The sequence below is a fragment of the Rhinichthys klamathensis genome, unplaced genomic scaffold (assembly GCF_029890125.1).
Source record: "Rhinichthys klamathensis goyatoka isolate OS25496 unplaced genomic scaffold, OSU_Roscu_1.1 h1tg000020l_1, whole genome shotgun sequence".
Classification (NCBI taxonomy): domain Eukaryota; kingdom Metazoa; phylum Chordata; class Actinopteri; order Cypriniformes; family Leuciscidae; genus Rhinichthys; species Rhinichthys klamathensis.
Window position 1 is genome coordinate 1,753,674 of NW_026606571.1, and position 23,420 is coordinate 1,777,093.

General features: G+C 37.6%; 1 protein-coding gene across 5 annotated transcripts in view; it reads right to left on the minus strand.

Annotated features, from left to right (window-relative positions):
• Window positions 1-11,894: 11,894 nt before the first annotated feature.
• casz1 (castor zinc finger 1) overlaps window positions 11,895-23,420 on the minus strand; it is a 90,780-nt gene continuing 79,254 nt past the window's right edge. For 4 of the 5 annotated variants that reach the window (XM_056239437.1, XM_056239436.1, XM_056239435.1 and 1 more), the window contains 8 exons: window positions 22,660-22,782; window positions 22,138-22,455; window positions 21,801-21,999; window positions 20,151-20,322; window positions 17,723-17,871; window positions 17,305-17,536; window positions 16,042-16,380; window positions 11,895-15,452 (listed from right to left, as the gene is read on the minus strand). In XM_056239437.1, coding sequence (XP_056095412.1) covers window positions 14,164-15,452; window positions 16,042-16,380; window positions 17,305-17,536; window positions 17,723-17,871; window positions 20,151-20,322; window positions 21,801-21,999; window positions 22,138-22,455; window positions 22,660-22,782 — 2,821 coding nt within the window. In that variant the 3' untranslated portion in view covers window positions 11,895-14,163. The remainder of the gene's footprint in view (window positions 15,453-16,041; window positions 16,381-17,304; window positions 17,537-17,722; window positions 17,872-20,150; window positions 20,323-21,800; window positions 22,000-22,137; window positions 22,456-22,659; window positions 22,783-23,420) is intronic. The other variant, XM_056239439.1, reaches the window with a different exon arrangement.

Genomic DNA, 23,420 nt, shown 5'->3' on the forward strand with positions numbered 1-23,420 from the left:
CGGTTGAGCTTCTGTTTATGTTCTCTGATCAATGTTTATATGTGAATAAAAGGCTAAATTCAATCCGTTCATAATATAAAGCGATCAAGTCTCTTCAGAAAATTTGGACTAAACCGCTTAATTCATATGAATTAGTTTCTCTTTATGAACTTTTTGAAGAGGCAAAGTTTCAGGTGCATAGCTGTCTATGGAGGGACAGAAAGCTCTCAGATTTCATAAAAAATATTTTCATTTGTGTTCCGAAGATGAACGAATGTCTTTTGGGTTTTGGAAAGACATAAGGGTGAGAAATTAATGACAGAATTTTCATTTTTGGGTGAACTAACCCTTTAAATGTCTTCATGTCATGTACACAGACTTTTTCCCTCCACACACAATATGATTTATTACAGCTGTTGATATAGATTTTTGTGATGAAATTTGCCACTTTTTTCCATAGTATGTTCATTTTTTAATGTCAAATTAAATAAATTCGTTGACATTTAATTATATGTAGCCTAAATATACATAAACTTTTTTTCCCACTTCAAGCTATTATTAGTGTCGGCAACATCTTTCCAATCTTCACCTCTTCCATTCTGCAAATATCACATTGATGATGACAGTTTTTAGTGTGTGGAGTGAGGAGACCAGTGTGTTATCAACCACCATAATGTGACAGATTAGCACAAGCCTCGTCCCACCTGTTTTAACTTTTCTTTTCATAAAGGCCGCAGCTGCTGCATCAAACAAGGCATTTTAAAAGCTCATATTTACCTTGACCCAGTTCACAAGAATGCATTGGGAGATTCTGTCATGTCCTTATGGTCATCATGCAAACACAAGTAGCTGGTGGCTTTAGAGACTGAGCAGAGCTGCAGAGCTCAAAGTCATCATATATTGTGCTGTTCGTCAAAAGAGCAGCTTTTCTACTTCTCTTTGTTCCCTCTCAATCAAGTCTGATTTAAGAGTCAGTTAAATGGATGAAATTGGTAGCTGGCTTTTATTTCTCCCTCCCTCTCTTCTTTCATTCAATAAGGTTCAATTTGAAAATGGTCTGGTTTGTATCCTTAATATATGAACGTGCAGGTGCTTCTAATCACAGGCAGTGCACATACTGTGACAATGGGAAATATCGCGATTTATCACTTGCATTTGCGTGATATTTTTCAGAGTTGATTGCCTGGACGTGTGATTTCACAGGGCCACGTCTCCATCTGTATAGCCTACACCATTTTCTCTAAGTATTGAACATTTTCATCTTTCTTCAATACAAGCTAATTGGATTAAGTTTGAGCAATTTTCATATTGCCATGCATTGTGCCCCAGCGTGTAGGGCTGCCAGGCTGCTGTTTTATAGCTCCGGCGCGCGCTGTCAGCCGCGTGTTCCTGCCGTCATCAAGGCGCTAAGGACCACATCAACCATCTCCGCTCATTCTCAGCAAGCCTGCTGGGTTTTCCCCGCAAGAAAACCAACCAATTCTCTGTGGAATCGTGCTAAATTAACCAAATTTACAGCTTAGCACTTAAGGATCTCCTTAGTTGGTAAGTAAATGGCCCTTGCTGGCGTGTGCGCGCGCATGTGTGCGAGAGAGTAATGCCTTGTTGCTCCCAGTACTCTCTTTCTGGAAGGAGTCGTAAAGAGCTGAAACATCTCCCAGTGCTCCAGAGACGGCTGCTGAGCCTTGAAGAAAACTGCTTGTAATGTTACAGCTCCCAACCCGAGCGCCAAAGTCTGCTAAACCGCTTTTATTCCACCATTTCTACATATTTTCAGTCCTATGATGGTTAATCCTTGAACGCTGATTTGAAAGCCCACCGTAATGAGGCCCGAGAAGAGACTTCACTGTAAACAGCAGAAAGTAGGCTAGGCCTACCGCATGAGATTAGTGCCTATGCACAACAATAACAGACATGGCATTGGGATAATCAAGTTTTGTGTGTGCACTTGTGATGTATTAAACAAATATGGGTGACACCCATATTTTACAGTTTCCTTGTTACACACTTTACCCCGCCCCCACGTCATTCTAGAATTGGGGGTACATTTCGAGTCTCCGAGATAAACCTTCTTTTATTTAAAAAAAAAAAAAAAAACTTTTTTGAATCAGTTTTGAATAATAACACAAATTATATTAAACTATCTCTAAAAATAATGCTTTATGTATATTTAGGAAAAAAATGAATTGGAAATATTAACTAAATGACTCCCACTCCACCTATTATTGACTGTCTCTGCCTCCTGATTCATACATTCAACTTGAATTATCATGAAACAATTAAGTCTAATTTTCAAATATTTTTGTGTTTACTCTATTAAGTTATATAAACAATTACAAATAGTACAGACAATATACATTCTATGCAATTTAATTAATAAAAAAATAGATTTTGTGTCTGTCCCTACGTTCTGGTCAACTCTGTTACCTCTCTTATAAAACAAAATAAACCCTCCAAAGCATTTGTAGAAAAAGCATGTGAATTGCACCAAGGGATGTCACTTCCTCTGGTGGGAAACTCTGGAAAGCAGTGAAGTATGTCATTATTCTTCTCTCATTAATTTGTACAAAATGTTTAGGATACACCAATAGTAGATTAAGTATTTGTCAAATCTATTATTGTGATATTGCAGTGAATCTCTCATTCACTTTTTTAAAAAAACATAATATGGCGAAAACCCATCAAACTGTTTTTAGACATGCCATGTGGTATCTGGTTTGAGGTTAGCTAAAGCACAAAATGGTGGAAAATATCAACTGTTATCGTCAACCCAATTTGTCTATATCAGAGTTGACAGATTTTACATTGATGTTCAGTCTTAATATTTTAAATCTTACAAGTTTAAGATCAGCAAACATTGAAAATTTTGAATTTAAACTGCATTCTATGAAAATAAAAAAGTTTATTTTAAGTTTATTTATAAAAATCCTATTTTTTGTTTTCTTTCTCTACTTGAAATGTACCCGCAATTCTGGAATGAGTCCTATCTATCTATCTATCTATCTATCTATAAATTACAGGAACGTCTGTCTGTCTGTGTGTCTCTGTCTGTTAATCGAATATCTCACAAAGCATTAGTCCTCTGATGGATTTCAAATTTGACAGGTGTCTTGCTATGGGCACGAATAAGTGCAGTGCAAGTTTGACATTGTTTGGATTAGAAATGCAAAAGATATCGTTAAATATATCTGTAAAAGAAGCATACATTGAAGTTGTGGTTTAAAAATAAACATTCTGACATTAGAGAGGGTTGTGGTTTAAAAATAAACATTCTGTCAGCTAAACATTAAGTAAGCTTCACTGTTTATTTCTGAAGTAAAAAAGTAGCGATTCTTTTCGAGAAATGTAGCGATTCTTTTCAAGGTTGTTATTATACATTTATTACGATGTAATTATATGTTTATTACAATGTAATTATACATTGTTTACAGTGTTATTATACATTTATTACAATGTAAGTATACGTTTATTACAATGTAATTATACCTTACAGTGTTATTATACGTTTATTACAATGTAATTATACATTTATTACAGTGTTATTATACATTTGTTACATTATTATTATTATATATTTGTTACATTATTTTGTTACATTATTCTTTTTGAAAAAGTAGCGATTCTTTTTGAAAAAAGTAGCAATTCATTTTGAAAAAGTAGCGATTCTTTTTGGAAAAAGTAGCGATTCATTTTGAAAAAGTAGCGATTCTTTTTTGAAAAAGTAGCGATTCATTTTGAAAAAGTAGCGATTCATTTTTGAAAAAGTAGCGATTCTTTTTGAAAAAGTAGCGATTAATTTTGAAAAAGTAGTGTAAAAGAATTTAATTATACATTTGTTACAGTCTTATTATACATTTATTACAATGTAATTATACGTTTATTACAATGTAATTATATATTTATTACAGTATTATTATAGTGTTATTATACATTTATTACAATGTAATTATACATTGTTTACAGTGTTATTATACATTTATTACAATGTAATTATACATTTGTTACAGTGTTATTATGCATTTGTTACATTATTATTATTACTATATATTTGTTACATTGTTTTGTTACATTATTCTTTTTTAAAAAGTAGCGATTCTTTTTGAAAAAAGTAGCAATTCTTTTTGAAAAAAGTGGCGATTCTTTTTGAAAAAAGTGGCGATTCTTTTTGAAAAAAGTAGCGATTCATTTTGAAAAAGTAGCGATTCTTTTTGGAAAAAGTAGCGATTCATTTTGAAAAATTAGCGATTCTTTTTTTAAAAAGTAGCGATTCATTTTGAAAAAGTAGCGATTCATTTTGGAAAAAGTAGCGATTCTTTTTGAAAAAGTACCGATTCATTTTGAAAAAGTAGTGTAAAATAATTTAATTATACATTTGTTACAGTCTTATTATACATTTATTACAATGTAATTATACGTTTATTACAATGTAATTATACATTGTTTACAGTGTTATTATACATTTATTACAATGTAATTATACATTGTTTACAGTGTTATTATACATTTATTACAATGTAATTATACGTTTATTACAATGTAATTATACGTTTATTACAATGTAATTACACATTGTTTACAGTATTATATATTTATTACAATGTAATTATACGTTTATTACATTGTAATTATACGTTTATTACAATGTAATTATACCTTACAGTGTTATCATACATTTATTACAATGTAATTATGTTTATTACAATGTAATTATACGTTTATTACAGTGTTATTATAGTGTTATTATACATTTATTACAATGTAATTATACGTTTATTACAATGTAATTAAACATTTATTACAGTGTTATTATACATTTATTACAATGTAATAATACATTTATTACAATGTAATTAAACATTTATTACAGTGTTATTATACATTTATTACAATGTAATTATACGTTTATAACAATGTATTTATACATTTATTACAGTGTTATTATACATTTATTACAATGTAATTATACATTTATTACAATGTTATTATACATGACTGCTATTGTTTCATACATTTTCATTATCATACATTTATTACAATGTAATTATGTTTATTACAATGTAATTATACGTTTATTACAGTGTTATTATAGTGTTATTATACATTTATTACAATGTAATTATACGTTTATTACAATGTAATTATACCTTAGTGTTATTATACATTTATTACAATGTAATTATACGTTTATTACAATGTAATTATACCTTACAGTGTTGTTATACATTTATTACGATGTGATTATACGTTTATTACAATGTAATTAAACATTTATTACAGTGTTATTATACATTTATTACAATGTAATACATTTATTACAATGTAATTAAACATTTATTACAGTGTTATTATACATTTATTACAATGTAATTATACGTTTATAACAATGTATTTATACATTTATTACAGTGTTATTATACATTTATTACAATGTAATTATACATTTATTACAATGTTATTATACATTACAATGTAATTATACATTTATTACAGTGTTATTATACATTACAATGTAATTATACGTTTATAATTATAATTTAATTATACTTTTTTACTTTAGAAAAAGTAGCGATTCACTACTTTAGAAAAAGTAGCGATTCACTACTTTCGAAAAAGTATCGATTCATTTTTGAAAAAGTATCGATTCACTTTTGAAAAAGTAGCGATTAATTTTTGAAAAAGTATCGATTCATTTTTGAAAAAGTATCGATTCACTTTTGAAAAAGTATTGATTAATTTTTGAAAAAGTATCGATTCACTTTTGAAAAAGTAGCGATTCACTTTTTTCGAAAAAGTATCGATTAATTTTTGAAAAAGTATCGATTAATTTTTGAAAAAGTATAGATTCACTTTTGAAAAAGTATCGATTCATTTTTGAAAAAGTATCGATTCACTTTTGAAAAAGTATTGATTCATTTTTGAAAAAGTATCGATTCACTTTTGAAAAAGTATCGATTCATTTTTGAAAAAGTATCGATTCACTTTTGAAAAAGTATCGATTCACTTTTAAAAAAGTGGCGATTCTTTTTTGAAAAAAGTATCGATTCTTTTCGAAAAAGTATTGATTCATTTTTGAAAAAGTAGCGATTCACTATTTTTGAAAAAGTAGCGATTCACTTTTGAAAAAGTAGCGATTCATTTTTTTTAAAAGTAGCGATTCATTTTTGAAAAAGTAGCGATTTAACTGAATCTGTAAGTCAGCTACACTGTTTAATTCTGAATATTATATTTTATTCTGGTGCGCTTAACGTTATCGTTTTCTCAGAGTTTAGGGTCCTGTGTAATTGTAGCCTAGGCTATTAAGCAACTCAAACATACCAAACCAACAATTACTAAAAACACACAAAAACTGATTTTGCACGGGCATTGCACTGACTAGACTATTACTCGACTAAATTACAGGAACGTCTGTCTGTCTGTGTGTCTGTCTGTCCGTCTGTCTGTTAATCGAATATCTCTCGAAGCGTCAGTCCAATGGATTTCAAACTTGACAGATGTCTTCCTACGGGCACGAGTAAGTGCAGTGCTGAGTTTGACATTGTTTGGATTAGAAATGCAAAAGATATTGTTCAATATATCAGTAAAAGAAGCACACATTGAAGTTGCAGTTTAAAAATAAACATTCTAACATTAGAGAGGATTGTGGTTTAAAAATTGTGGTTTAAAAATAAACACTCTGTCAGCTAAACATTAAGTCAGCTACACTGTTTATTTCTGAATATTGTAGTTATTCAGAAGTAGTTAGTTGTCAGTAGTTAGTTATATAGGCTATGCCTATGTGTAGTTCACTTTCCATATATATTGTATGTCATTATGTCAGTATCAGTATTTGTATTCAGCAGTATGCACAAATAAAAATGTCACTGAACTTTTGCGGTGTAATTGTAACAATGAGCACTCAAACACACCAAACCAACAATTACTAAAAACACACATAAAAACTGATTTTGCACATACATACTGTCAAATCGATTAATCGCGATAAAAAAATATACAGTATACACACACGTATGATATACAGTATATATAAATATATTATATACAGACACACATACATCGATCTATAAATTACAGAAACGTCTGTCTGTGTGTCTGTTATTCGCATATCTCGGTAAAAAAAGCACACATTGAAGATGTTTAGATGATGTTTAGAAGGTTGTGGTTTAAAAATAAATATTCTGACATTAGAGGGTTGTGGTTTAAAAATATCTGAATATTATATTTTATTCTGGTACGCTTAACATTATCGGTACTGTGTAATAGTAACCTATGCTATTCACCAACTAAACATAAAAGACGCTAACTGCCTTTCATTGTCTCTATAATTGTAATCTGCACAATGACAACAAAGTTGACCCTAATGTAAATTTAATCTAATCTAATCTAAACTCCTGCTACCTGTACACAGATACCCAAATATATGTCACCTATATCACCATTATAAATTGTTTTGCAACCATGTAGTTCAATTTTCCATATTTATTGTATGTCATTATGTCAGTATTAGTATTTGCTCTCTACCATAAATAGAAATGGTGCTACGGGCACAAGTTTGACGTTGTTAGGATTAGATGGAAAAAGATATCGTTAAATATATTGGTAAAAGAAGCACACATAGCTGCTCTAGCCGCTCCTCCTCTCACATTGCACACTGTGGCCACTCCCCCTCCACACTGCAAACTGAGTGGCCACTCCCCCTCCACACTGCACACTGATTGGCCACTCCCCCTCTACATTGCAAACTGAGTGGCCACTCCCACTCCACACTGCGTGGCCACTCCCCCTCCACACTTCACACTGCGTGGCCTATCTCCCTCCACACTGCACACTGAGTAGCCACTCCCCCTCCACACTGCACACTGATTGGCCACTCCCCCTCCACACTGCGTGGCCACTCCCCCTCCACACTGATTGGCCACTCCCCCTCCACACTGCACACTGAGTGGCCACTCCCCCTCCACACTGATTGGCCACTCCCCCTCCACACTGATTGGCCACTCCCCCTCCACACTGCACACTGAGTGGCCACTCCCCCTCCACACTGCACACTGAGTGGCCACTCCCCCCACTGCACACTGAGTGGCCACTCCCCCTCCACACTGCACACTGAGTGGCCACTCCCCAAAATAAACATTCTGACATTAAAGGGTTGTTGTTTAAAAACATCTGAATATTATATTTTATTCACGGCCATCATTTGTAGTAGCCTATTCACAAAATGTTTGCTCAAACGTAGGGTTTTCTCGGAGTTCACTGTGTGCTCCCCGAATCGTCGCTCTTATTCATTTGTGGATGTTAATTGAATCTGTAAGTCAGCTACACTGTTTACTTCTGAATATTATATTTTATTCTGGTGCGCTTAACGTTATAGTTTTCTCTGAGTTTAGGCTCCTGTGTAATAGTAGCCTAGGCTATTCAGCAACCCAAACATACCAAACCAACAATTACTAAAAACAGATTTTGCACGGGCATTGCACTAGTATTAAGAAATGCAAGGTAAAACTTTAGATTAGGGTCCAATTCTCACTATTAACTAGTTGCTTATTAGCATGAATAACAACTAGGATATTGGCTATTATTAGTAGGCCTACTTACAAATCATATTAATGCATTATTCTGCATGACCATATTCTACATCCCTTAGTCAAATACTTAACTTAACAAATACTTGTTAATAAGCAGTAATTAGGAGTTTATTGAGGCAAAAGTCATAGTTACAGTAATAGTGAGAATTGGACCCTAATCTAAAGTGTGACAAAATTAAATTTCTGCAGATTCTTACTGGGCCTTTATACATTATTATTATTTTATTTTTAATTACTATTTAAAAAAATATGTGTCAATACCCATAACAAGGGCATTTAGACCTTTGTATTACAATTTGCCACTTTTTAATGTTTGTGATGACGTTTGAATTTAAAAAGATTATTTTAAATTACGCTTGGTAAAGTTATTAAATTACTCATAGGAAAAGTCTTTATTACTAACCCATCCAGAGAGAGAGAGAGAGAGAGAGAGAGAGAGAGAGAGAGGACTTGTTATCACATGCAGCAAATTGTTATTAAAAGATTGTGACTTTTGGAATTTGGCAACGTGAGTTTATGTAAGTGTGTATCGGAGATTGAAATTCTTCACTTGTTTACCTGCAGCTGTGCAGCTTCAAGCAAAAACTTGCTTGATTTCGACAGGTGTGCCTTTAGTCTAATGTTCAGATAAGAGGATATTAAATCATTCTGAGCCTTGGTTTTGCTTTTGTGTAACTCTGATTTGCCAAAAATGGATTTTTGTCTCTTACTACACACATTTAGAGTCATATTTATGCTGAAATCTCCCCTGATCCAGAACATAATTGAGCATTTCTCCTCATTTCAGTAGACATGAATACAGAGAATAGCATTTGTACATAGCGGGCCTGTGACATTACCGCCAATAAGGTCTTGTTAAAGTTAAATTGGCTGAATGTGTGTCTAATTCTCTTTTTCCTTTGGGGTCCCTGAACTTAATTTTTTCACACAAGCAACAGCTGCTACCAGAGGCACAGCAGCTTCCTTGTGAATCCTTTTTTTTTCTTTACTCTGACCAAAGGTCTCTTTAAATAAAGCCATGCATGAATGGAAATGGCAAAATGAATGTGAATGCCAAAGGTTATGAGGAAATGGATGAGATTTACAGACGCAAACTAAAAACAGAACAATGCTGCAATTATATGCTCGAATGAAATGATTCTTTGACAAGCATATGAAATGTGATTTGTAAGCAAACAACTGTACACTTCTGAATGGTCATAAATACACAGTTATCATTTGTTTGTGGGTGTAATGCAATTAAACAACGCAAAAAGAAACTAAATATACTCACGGCTTTTCCCGTAAACTCGAGTGCTTGAAACGTTATGCGTCATTCTTGTGCATTCTAATAAGTTGTGTGACCAGCACACCAGCTGCTGTGACATGTGTACTAAACACCTGTGTCATGTTTCAGGGCCCCATTGCTCCTGGTGTGCTGATGCTGCTGGGTCTCACACAACCTGTTCCTGGAACATCACCTCAGTACGAGTCAGATGCAGCCCCGGTATGACTGCGCACACATGGCTCATTATGATGGAAATGACAAAATATAGATGAGATGTTTTATGTGGAAATATGTCCGGTAAATAAGACCTATACATTTTTATAAAACCTAAAATTTATGAATTTCATTGTATTACAGAACAAATAGAAAATCAAGTACAAATAAATAATGCTAGACATTATCTCAAAATTAACCATCTAAACACATATACTTAACCCTGTCTGTTTTGTAATTTAAAACTTTTTTTCCACAATGTATTATTTTATATATTGTTATTTACAATATGGCACACCTTATTTTAGTGTCCTTGTTACATGTAGTAATACTGTAGTAATAGAAGTAAATTATGCATAATTACATGCAACTAACCCTAAACCAAACCCAGCACTTAAATGTATAATTACACTGTATCAAGGAGGACAGCGACCTCAAAATAAAGTGTAACCAAACATTTTTTTGTGATTTTTTTCACAAATCATTTAGAATCTTTCGTGTGAAACACATGCTTTTATGTGTGTGTATTTTTGTATTTTTTAAATTGTGGCTTAAGTGTATGGCAAATACTTTTTGGAATTATGTTTGCTACAGTACATACTTTACATAATTGGATGCAATGTATAATTTATACAACAAAATTAGAAATTATTCTGATTTTATTTCTCCCTTATTATTTAGACAATAAGGTGATCTGTTGTTTCAACAGCAGCCTGCGCTAGTTTGGAGGTTGTTTCCGTCTGGTTTTTGTGTAATATAATTTCCATCGTTTTTTTTTTCATTCTTCAAGATTATATGCAGGATGCCAGCTGGCAGACAGATGGTGGTGGCTTTACACGTTTTTATTTAAAGACACATCAGAAGGAAGAGGAGGGTGAGGCAAGAGAACAGCTGTAGCGAGTGGGACTGGATGTGTATATGCTGGTCAGAGCGACGAGCAGCCCGCCCTGCACAATGAAAAAACAACCACCTTAGAAACTTTCCCAAAATGCACCAGAGAGCATTTGTTCCCTGGCTCCGTGACTACCGGTATGTCGGAATTTGATGCTCTATTGTTGTTTGTAAACTCATATTGAATCAGTTCAGAGAAAAATAAAAAAGATGTTAAAATACTGTCACCCTCAGTGTATATGCAGCGCTGCCGCGTGTCGTAGCACAGACCCGGGGCCTGGTGCCCTTTAACGGTGTGAGTCTCAGCGGGAACTGCTTATTAACCGCAGTCTCGTTAAACCGTTCCCCCACAGCAAAGTGCTACCTAACACTCCCACACATTTTGGGAGAGAAAGCTATGATTTCGAGAAACACCGTGTGGAACATTTGCTTGTTATAATAATTAGAATTTCTTTATTTCGACTCTTTACAAATCCTGCTATTTTACACACATAAAATGTATCCAAGTGCACAGTATCTCCCAGGCAAACAGCTGCTTCAGTGTGAGTCCTGCGCCTTTGCACTCGAGACCGGAGAACAAACGGCCTGTGAAAGGGGCATGCCATATGCAAAATACAGAAGTTCAATTAAATTAAACAAACACCAAAACAATAGCAAACAAAGAGTTGTGGATGGTATTAAATTATGCAGATATCATCGTTATTGTGATCGCACATGATAGGCTATACTGCTTTGAAAATGATGACTTCCTTGCGTAGCTATAAGGTAGAAATACACTCCACTGTTCAGTGCTACAATAATGTGACTCATATAGATTTAATTACCACTAATTCCTCAAGCACTATGGGGAAACCATGGCAATAACAATAAAACCTCACACACACGCTTCCATACGGTCTCTCACACACACACACACACACACACACACACACACACATTCAAGCAAACTATTCTGGTGTTAGTTCAGTTTTTAACTTTTTATTCTTTATTTCTCCTTATTTTCTTTTTAAAGGAAGCTTTTAATCAAAGAGCATTTTTGTTCATATATAGTTTTTACAGAAGAAAATACTATACAACCTTTTTTTCCCTCCTGAAACAATATTTCAGAGATAACCATCTACACATTTAGTTGCCTATATTCGGATAGTTCGTTCAAAGCCACGTTTAGGAAATAATTAATTTCCTCGCCTTGCTTTTCTTTGTTTATCTTCAATGGAGGCAAGTAAACAAAACTCATTTTTGTCTTTTTTTTTTTTTGTAATTTGGAGCGAAGCACTGCAATAATTTCCTCTGTATAGAATTCATTTAAATTACAGTCATCATTAGTGTTACTCGTTAAGCAAGCCAGGTTCTAGCATGCCTGTTTCATATTGAAACCATCCAATCTTGGAAGCGAAGAAAAAACCTTTTTTTTTCTCTTTTTTTCTTAAATAAAACACAGAACAACAGTTCTTCGTCACACTGAAGACTATTTGTGCATCAAAGCAAAGTGAACTAAACAACGTTGTAAAGCAAATTCCCTGTCAAAAGATATATGCCATCATTTCAAAAGGTAAAAATGAACCTAAAAAGTGCATAAAACACCCTAGAATTTTCTCATTGCAAGGTCACATAAATATTAAATAACTTCTTATTATTGGAGTGAAACCACAGCTGTTGTAAATAGAAAACAAAAGCTTGAAACATTGTTTTCTGCCTGTACAATTCATAAAATCACACACTTTCCGAGCGGCGCTACTGGCGCTAGCATTCATCATGGTGTCTTTGTGATGCCTGTCCTCCATTCAGCCCTCTAGAAAAGAAAGTCTCTCTCCATGTTTCCTCTTCTTTTAGAAATAGATACACGATGCTTCTGAAAAAAGAAGCTTCAAAAAGCCAGTCTCCATCCTCACTTTGTTGCAACTATTGTTTTTTTGTTTTGTTTTGTTTTGTCTTTTTTCTTCATGCTACAGAAACTGTGGAGGGAAAAGGAAAGAAAAATAACACCTACAAACGCTTCCCTACATTCAGAGACGCTTGTCTCCTGATCTGTGTTTGATGGACACTTTAGGACATCTATTTGTGGAGCAAAACAAAGACATAGCTGTAATCTCCTCCCATTCATACTGGGCAGTAGCACCATCATCACATTACAAACTCTCCGAAACACAGGAGGCGATAACTCTCGCCCTCAAAACAGACCCATTTACAGTGAGACACCCCCACATCACCTGGTCACGCCTGTGCAATTAGAGAATAATGCAAAAACGAACAAACAAAAAGCCATATTAATGCAATCATGTAAAAGATAACAAAACGTCTTAAATAGAGGCTCGAGTATCTGCTCTCATCTATACAAAAGTGCACTATGAATATGCAATGCCAAATGGGTCCTCATTGAGAAAAGGAGAAGGAACAGAAATCAAGTGAGAGCTAGCATTCACTGAGATCAATGCTTTATGGCCTGAAGCTTTGCAGTCACTGGTCATTGTTTTTGTTTTGTTTTGTTTTGTCCTGAAGTTGCAGGCGAATGTCCACATGGAATGGAGCCTATGACACCACTGACCATGACAGCAGGTTTAAGTGAGAACTGTGATAATTGTAAATAATAATAAAAAAATCATCTGATCAACGGAGAAGCATAGAACTCAAAGCACTGATGCAGGCCCCTGCACAATAATAATATTCATAATAATAATGACACAGGGTATTTCTGAATCAATTATTTGAGCAACATTCTTTATAAAAGATTTCCTGCAATGTACGCTTTCCGTTGCTCTCAGGTTGGTACGAGGGTCCTGCAATCCAGTGACTGCAATTAAAATGTACATTAACATCCACACACATCTACTTTATATAGATAGTCATATATAGAGAGATTGTTTTTTCCTTATTTTTTCCACACACAAAAAGTAACAAATGAAATCGAATAAATTAAAGTCAAACATGCACACACACACACACACACACACACACACACACACAAAAGACTGATGTGTAGGAAAAGGTTTACATAGCCACCCATGTGTAAAAGAGGGCCTCGTCTGTCTATTTCTCTGTTCATTTTTTAATGCATAATTAAATTAATAATGTTGGTCATCTTGTAAACATCATAATAAATCATTTTGGGCCTTCACTTTTCTTGTAGTTGGTTGTTTTCTTGTCATCTGCAGCGTCTCTAAGCATGATAAATGAGGCCACTCAAACTTGCGTTTGTTCAGGGAATTCATAGTTCTCCTTCTACAGCATAGATTAGGGCTCAGCCTCCGGCTCCTCTTTATCCAGTTGGGAAGTCTCTGCGTGGTTCATGGAAGCATCGAAACTCTCTCCATTGTCTTTGTCTACTTCTGGCTCTGGCATGGAATCTTCATACGAGTCTGTATTCATGTCCTCCTCTACTTCCTCCTCTTCCTCGTCATCGTCGTCGTCATCATCCTCCTCGGCTAACGGCTCTTCCTCAGGTGATAGGTCATCTTCGGGATCGCCGGATGTGCCGGTGGTGTCGTCCTGAGGGTTGCTCAGGCCCATTGAGGCAGCAGGGCCAGAACTGGTGGCCAGGGAGAGTGGCTCCCTGTGCATCTTTTTGCTCAGGTCCATGGAGTCGCTGAGGCCCAACCCAGCAGCGTTTTTCAGGAAGAATAAGGAGCTGTTGGTGTCCGTCCCCAGGTTCAGAGAGCTGTCAAGGTTGAGCGCTGAGCCCGAATACTCATACTCACCAGCGCCCCCTGCCGAAGTGAGGTACATGGCCATATTGTTGTGGGTCAGCCCCGGTGTGCCGGGTGAGGTTGGGTGCAGATTCATGGGCATTGGGGGCACAGCTAGGCCAGAGTGCTGGTGGTGGTGGTGGTGGTGGTGATGGTGATTGTTGCCATCCTGGTTGGGGGAGACCGAAGGCAGCTCCCCCCTTTCTTGCTTCTCATGCTTGCGCTTGTGGGAATCCATCTGGGACATGCCCACCACCGTGTGCTTGCACTCTGGGTAAGTGCAGTGGAAGTGCGAACACTTGAGCTTGTACTTGCAGTCGGCCACCTCGCAGTCTACGCTTGAGCTGAACTGACAGAATCCGGCGGCGCTGATCACATCCTGCTTGCCGTGGTGCTTGCGGTGCGCCGTCACCTTGGTGCTGTCCGTACAGCGGAAGCCGCAGCGCAGACAGTGGAAGTGGGTGCTGTTGCCAGAGAACTGGCAATCGGGGAAGTTACAGCATAACGAAGACTTGAAGCGCTTGAAGTCATCCAGGACCAGGTTGTCCACGCGGTCATGGTGTTGGGCGTGCTTGTACATGTGGGTGCGGCCGCAGAACTTGTAGCCGCAGTTCTCCCGTGTGCAGTGATAGTGGGTGACCTTCAGGGAGAACTGACAGGCCGTGTCCTTGCAGTCCTCATAGAGGTCGTAGCGGCGGAACCCTTCCAGCATCATGCCTTCATCCAGCATCTTGCGAGACGAAGCGGTCTTGCGCCGCTTGCCGAAGGGTGACATGTCCTCGATGATCCAGAAGCGTTTCTTGGCGCCAGTTGCCGTGGGGATAGAGATGGTGTTACCTGATTGCAAAAAAGGCATTTACAAGTTAGACTTTAATCAGCAAAGAAATTCTGCAAACAAGAGTAGCCACACATGCCCTATCAAAGCTACCTACAGCAATATGCTACATAACGTGATTCCATGCCATAATCAAACAGAGACAGTCCCATTTGTATAATGTACTGGTGACATTTTAACGTGACTGTCACGTCTAGGCATTGGGAGAGTTCAGAGGTGCTTCCGTACATCTGGCTTTACGGGAGAGCAGGATACCCTCCCATAAGCCTGAGGTCAGTGCTAATGATGTGCTCCCTGTCCTGGCCAGCAGGAATCACATGACTCTATTAAAGCCTGGCATGATTAAACCAGCCCTTTACAGCAGGCTGCTAATGGACAGCATTTTAGACAGTGGACCTAATGGCAGGTGTGCTATGTACTACACAAGTCTAAAGCCACTACCACAGTGACTTGTATGAACTGCACTGCATGTGTAAAAAGCTAAAGAGTTGTAACCAGCTAATGCTTTTTAATGGCTTTGTAACTGCTACTCATAGTACAAACTAATGTAACTCTAGAGCTGCAGTGTTCGGGTGGAGACGAGATAGGTACCTGCAGCGTCCTGAACTATAGGGACGTCATTTTTAACCGAAGACGAAGTAGGAATGATGGGGCTGAAAGCTGGTGTGTTGGTTGGCATGACAACACTCCTAGTGGCTCCGAGAGAGGCGCTGAGCAGAGAGTATGATAGACAGGATGGGGAGAGGAGATATGGGAGTGAGTGGAGTGGTGGCCGGAGAAGAGCTGAGGAGAGAGATGGAGGCTGACTCTGGAGTGCAGGCTGATGAGGAGGTGGAAGAGGAGGTGGTGGAGGAGGAGGAGGTGCAGATTGAGAAGGAGGAGAGTCAGCAGAGGTAGTGGTGGCAGAGGCAGGGACCTGACAGCCTGGTCCTACAGAGACACAGTGCCAAGGAAGGATGGTAACAGAGACAGGAAGGTACAAGACACAAGGGTGGGGAGGTAAAAAGGGAAAGAGATCAAGTAATGAAATAATGAAAGCCAAATGGTAACCAAAGTCAGACAACAGACGAAAGCAACAGTGATGAGAATGGAAGATAACATTTGAAATCAAACAGTGAACCCAAAAAATCAATTCAATGAAGGAAAGCTCAGATTCAAAGAGCAAAGGCCCAGATTTAAAGGTGCTGATAGCATTGTTAGCCAGTTTGCTAACTTTCGCCAGTGAATTAGACCCGTTGCCCCTTCAACCCCACAAGTTCTCTCCAAAACCCCACCCTCCACAAGTTTTCTGATTGGCTAAAAATGATTTAAATCCAGATCATTTTTTGCTGTTTATTTTCTGTCATATTCCACACAAAAAAATCACTTTAAGCACCTTTAAGCCTAGAGAAAATGAACAACTTGTGCTGCCTCTGTGTGTAGCTGAATGACAGTAGAGATGAGAAAAGTCTGGGATGCCTCTGTTATGTAGTCACCACAGGGATGGCATTAATGTGAGTTATGTGTGGAATACTATATGACAAATTTAGTGCTTTATAATTTAATAAATATCATTACAGTTGGAAACATTTGGTGGCTCTGATGCAACATACGTAGCTTTATGAGTCAGCTACAGAGAATTCAGTGAGACGTGGTGCAGGTTTTTATGTTTCATTTTTCAAAGAAGGACAAAAGGCCATCACAAGGAACACAATGAAATTTGATTGACTTATTGACCAAATAAATCTCTAAAATTTTGCTCCACTGACCACACTGAGCCTGTGGTTTCATTTAATCTCTCTCATATATTGTCAAACATACGAGGCTGAAAATGTTCATTGCGATGAAATAGTTTTGTTGCTGAGGTCGACTCACCTGCTGGCGAACTATCGTTGCCCACGGGGGTGCTGGTGCAACTGCGGTCTTGATTGGAGGACTCTGAGGAGAGGCCCAGTGGGCTTCCTCCGCCGGTGTAGTCCATGTAGTCATCATTGTCCTCCATCATGCTGGAGAAGTTGGGGGTCATATTAGGGTGGCTGCCTACCATGGCAGACGAAGCTAGACCGGCCATGTGCTGCATCTCTTCGTGTCGGTGTGAACGAGAGACCTACAAATGTCCAATGGATAAAATAATTTAATCACTTAAATGGCTTGCAAACATCAATTAACGTTGAATTCATGTAAAAACAAAATTCCCAAAAGGGGCTGACTTAAAATTATATAAAATTTTGAGAGTAAAAGTTAGCTTTATATTATAATTGTGCTTCAAAAAGTGTCGTAAATTTCTTCGTACCTGGGAAGGAACTCTGTCGAAATTTTTACCCAGCATCCTCCTCATGTGTTTGCGGGCATGGGAGGTCATCTGGTGCTTGAGCAGGAAGGAGAACTGACAGCCCTCACGGATACAATGGAAGTGGCTGTTAACTTGGTTGTATTTGCACCCTGCAAGAGACGAGCGACAAAATTAACTTGAGCAAAGACCGTCTTCATCGCGCCCGGGTTTCAGGGACAACATTTATCATGGATTCTCAACGAGGTAATGAGGACATTGTGCTTCCGTCCCGCGCCTGCATAATGCAGAGAGACAGAGCAGATGAGTCCAGTGTCACACTGGGAAAGTCGAACCTTTTGAAGATTAGACCTGTGGTGCTCTTTTATTACAATGACATCTTTTATTCAATTTGGAATTTACATAAATACATTCTGCATTTGGAGAAGCAATAATGCACAACCCTGCAAACCAAAGTAAACACACAATTATTTCCATATTAAATTCATTTTTCATGACCTATCTGTTGCTGGTGTGTTTCCTCCCCCTCACGCCTGTCCCTTTGCTTTTTATTATTTATTTTTTTCCACACAAAGGGCCCTACAGATTTTAATTGCTATATGTTTTCAAATTTAAAGACTGCCTCTGCGCACTAATCAAATATTGTAGGGTGCTCGTAATAATTTTATTGTGAATAATGCGTGCTGAAATAATTGAAAGAGTAGCATTCAGGGCAGGTGCTGGCTTGTCCGTTACCATGGCACCCGTGGCGTCATGCAACAAGCCGCCTGTTGTCAGACTGCTTTTGTACACAAGGGTGATATACTTTAAAAAGTTGAGTAAATATGAGCACATGTTGAAATATCAGGGCTCTTGTGCCACCAGATCCTGGTAACCTCATCGCCGGTGTTCTGTTTAATGTAGCTGCCATGGATACCATTTTCCCAGTCCAGCTGAACCATCAATTCTTTATGACTCTATGGCTTGCTTTTGTCATATGTCCCTGGTTTATACCACTAACAACGGAACAGGAGAGACCTTATACTCTGTGGATACTTGTGATACTTTCCACTCTTCAATAAATGTTCTTTTCTCAACTTAAAGGGATAGTTGACCCAAAAATGAACCTTCTGTCATCATTAACTCAACCTGTTTTATTCAATAGAACAAAAATAAGTTGCTCTCATTACTTTACATCTGATCTCACTATATTACATCTCACTATTTTATACAGACGCTTTTGTTGTCCTTTGTTTTCTCAACACCACAGACCACATTCACTTTCACTGCACGGAAAAGAGCAGCTTGGACATTCTACCTAACGTCTCCTCCTCCTCCTCCTCCTCCTCCGAAGAAAATCCGATGGGTTTTATTCGAAATGAGGGTGTCCATTTTTTGGTCGACTCTCCCTTTAAGGGAAGGGGAGTAGAGAAAATAAAATACAAACTTTTAATCTGCCTGCTTGTGATGATGATCGAGGCTTGAAAAAGAGCAACACAAACAGACTGAGCTCGACAGGCACAGTAATTAACAAACATATGTAATTGCTCATTCCTGACAGGTTAAATATACCCAAGAAAACAACCTCTGTTTGATTGCCTACTATAAATACTGAAGTATTAATGTATGACAAAAAGGCAGACACCATTTTTCTCGGCCCGTTTTCTGTAATATAAATAAAACGTCCCCAGTTTTACAATGAGATGAGACCATCTTTATTTCCACCAAACGAGTTTGTTCTGCAAAATGCAAACGACCGCTAGCGCCGACTCTGTTGTCAATGTAAACCATTCATTTGACAAAATATCAATGCACAGATACTAATGAGATAACAGCTTCTGAGAAACATACTCAAAATTCAGTGAATAAGTGTGAAGCGCAGCCGTTTCACGCCCTGTACTGTTTGTTGTGCTGCAAACAGCGTGGCAATTACCAACTCAACAAGGAGAACGACACTTTTCCTGTAGCCAGAGCCAATGGAAAAAGTGTTTTTATAGCAGGTGATGGCATCGATATGAAATTAGTTACATCATCTCTGATTTCACACCATCTCTGATCCTTCCAGTTGTATTACAAACAGTGAGCTTGCAGTCGCTGCTTGAAAATAACGTGGGAGAGTGAACGAATTAACAGAGTGTTTGGAAACACGAGTAACTAATGTGAACAGTGATAGAAACAATAAAGAGTGTGGGAGGCTGGAACATGTAAGATTTGTAAGATTTGATAATGCTGAATTCACTAAATTACTTGGCAAACCACACTGAATCAAGAACATCAGATTTCCAAAGGATTAAAGGACCAGTTTACCCCAAAAATGAAAATATGGTCATTATTTTTTTCACATTCATGTCTTTCCAAACCAGCATACAGATTATGAACTACATGAGATTGAGTAAATAATGACAGAATGAGCTCTGTGGCTTCTTTCAATACATGAAAAGTTGGTTCTTACCAAGTCTGCCACATTCTTCTCTTTTGGTGAAGTATTTGAACCCGTTAGCGGCACGTCTTTCGGCTTTCTCGTGCTTCTTGACGTGCCAGGGCAGTTTGGTGGTGATGTTAGTGACGAAGTAACAGCCAGGTCTCAGACAATGATAATGGCCCCTCATGCGAAACTCACAGTGCTGCAGAGAACAGCAAATAAACAAAACTCAGAGCGAGAACATCTTGTGCAGCTGTCTATGTCTCAATGGTTTGGTTTTCTACAGTTAATTCACAACCCAATTATTAGATATTACATTCATTTACAAGCATTACTACACCATCTTTTGAACCAAAATGAGGTCTGATCATTTGTCAGTTAGTTACTCATTACTCAGGGTACCAAAAGGAAGAAGTAGGTTACGTCTGCTCATTAAATCCTTTTTCTCTTTCTTTCTTTCTCAGAGCATGTGACAGGACCAGCCTCACTGACCAGCGAAAATCTGAAGTTTAGGTTCACGTTGTAGCCGCTGACCCCAATAACAACACCCCAATTAGTTCATTTGGCGATTCATCTATTTCTAAAACAGCTCTTTTATCAATTCATTAGTCTGCGTGTGTGCATGTGTGTGTCCTCTGCAATGTAACCTGTTTCTGCACGACCATCTGTTTCCAGAGAGGCAGTTCCCCCAGGAGCACATAAACAGAACCCACTCTACTCTGGAGAGGAGGGGGAGCTCCGAGAAGTGGGGATGGGACGCATAAATGAATTCATTTAAACAGGTTTTGCTCCAAATGCAAGTTGCAGTAAGGGGAGGGCTTTTTTCTATTAATGATGGAATTTTTGATGAAAAGCGAAACTTGTTTATTTTATACAGCTTTGGGGGCTCCACGGTGGTTTTTTGTTTGTTTATTTGTTGTGGAGAAATAAATATGTACCTAAGTCTTTGTCTTCTGAGTTTTAAATGCAATTTTCTGAGAAAACAAAAAAGGAAGAAGCATGGTGCTTGTGTATGCAAATAAGTGGCTTTAGCATGTTGCTATGCCTTGCAAGGGTGTTCTACACATAAATGCAAGGGATTTATAGTTTTATTATTTGAGATCATTGAAATAAGTTTTATTATTTTAAAAAAAGTCGTATATTATGGGTCAAAATTTATCACGTAGGATTAGTGATTAGTATTTTAAGTAACATTAAGTATGTGAACTAATACTTTTACTCAGCAAGGATGCATTCAATTGATCAAAAGTGAAAGTAAAGACATTTTAAAGTTACAAAAAAAGGTCTATTTCAAATGAATGCTGTTCCTTTGAACTTTCCATTCATCAAAGAATCCTGGAAAAAAAAGACGTTTCAAAATTGATAATAATAAGAAATGTTACTTGAGCACCAAATCAGCATATTACAATGATTTCTGAAGGATCATGTGACACTGAAAACTGGACTAATGATGCTGAAAATTCAGCTTTGCATCACAGGAATAAATTCTTTTAAATTGTAATCATATTTCACAATATTACTGTTTTCCTGCATTTTTGATCAAATAAATGCAGCCTTGGTGCGCATAAGAGACACAGGAGCATAAAAGAAACCTCAAACCTTTGAAAGTGTATAAGCCACTAAAAAAAAGACACAATAAAGAATGCTTGATAGAATATCGCCTCCGGAAGTCACGCTCACCTGATTAGGACAAAGACACTGCAGAGAATAGTAGGAAAACTGGTCTCGCACATTCACCAGGTTGTTGTTGGGGTTAATGTGGTCCAGGCAATGTGATTCAGCCTTCCCGGATGTCTTACACACATATTTGCAATTTCCAAACAGACAGTGGAAGTGGAACTTATTCGAGTATTTGCAGTCGGTGGCCAGGCAAGGATCACTGTGGGAGATAAGCGTGACGAAACGTCTGTCAGATATTTAAAACTGCACAGAAGACATGGAAATACAGGCAGCACAGCCCATTCAAATCACACCACCACGGTATTATGAATTTACAAAAATGGCAGTGCCTACTCACTTGTCCTGAAACTGCAGGAAGCCAGGCTTGACCTGAGGCTTGGCGTTCTCCAGCGATGTGGTGGCCAGAGGGGAAGTGGCTGGCATACTGGGCATGGAAGCGGGAAGCTGGGGGATCGATCCGGCCAGCTGCTTCCAGGCGTGGAGAGAGGGGGATGAGCTGTAACCCCCTGACAGAGCCAGGCTGGGCACCTCCATGGGAGGCGTCTTGGCCATGGAAATGGGGGCAGCCATCTGATTAGGGGTGCTATCGTTGGATTCCTTGCTCTCGTTGAAAGGGGGCTCCGATTTAACCTTCAGGTTGGCTCTGAAGTGGAAGCTAATGACAGAGAGGTGCACCACCCATTAAATGAGCTCTAATAGAGCCGCCAAACATAGCAGCAAATTAACATTTCTAGATCATAATCATGTAAATTTTGTGTGTATGTGCACTTGTGTGTTGGCGTGAACTCTAACATTTAAAAACTTTGATTCAACTTCATTATGTTTGATTGTAATGCTCCAGAACCAGAGCGCTCCTCACTTGGCGTGTTTGATGGCTCCGTCCAATGTGCTGAAAAGCGCCCCACAATCCTCCACCAGGCAATGAAAATGGATCTTGTGCAGGAAATCACACTGGCCTTCACAGAAATCATCAGTGTCATACCTGTACAAACGTGAGAAATGGGGGAAACTTTAAAAAGAGGAAAAGAGTCAAATTGCTCGTAAATTCAGGTCAGTTACTCAAACACACTCTTGCATTCTCGGTTTAGCTCATGAGGATCTGACTTTGAGTAAGGTGGTTCTTTAGGTGAACTACGCCTGAGCCAAAAGCAGCGTGTCTCTGGCTGGGACCTTTTGCTAGGGCTTTGTAACTAAATACTGTACATAACATCACATGCTCTGGATAAATCTTCTCTTTCCACATAACAACCTGGGAACAAACACTGTGGATGGCACTGACAAGCAAAAGGGTACATCATAAAGACAGATGGTGACAAAAACCAGACACCAGCTTCAACAAAACACAGAGGATGTGGAGCCAAAACACGACTGTGTTCTCTGTAATAGAAGATCTATTTGGGCACACGTGTTGATAGTCACTGACATAAATAACATGTCCATGATTTAAGGTTACAATTTATGTACATGTATAAAGGAAAGTGTATACTTCAGGTTTATTACTGTTCACCATTTATTTTCACGGTTTAGCTTTAGTTCACTTAAGAAAGAAAGAAAGAAAGAAAGAAAGAAAGAAAGAAAGAAAGAAAGAAAGAAAGAAAGAAAGAAAGAAAGAAAGCCACA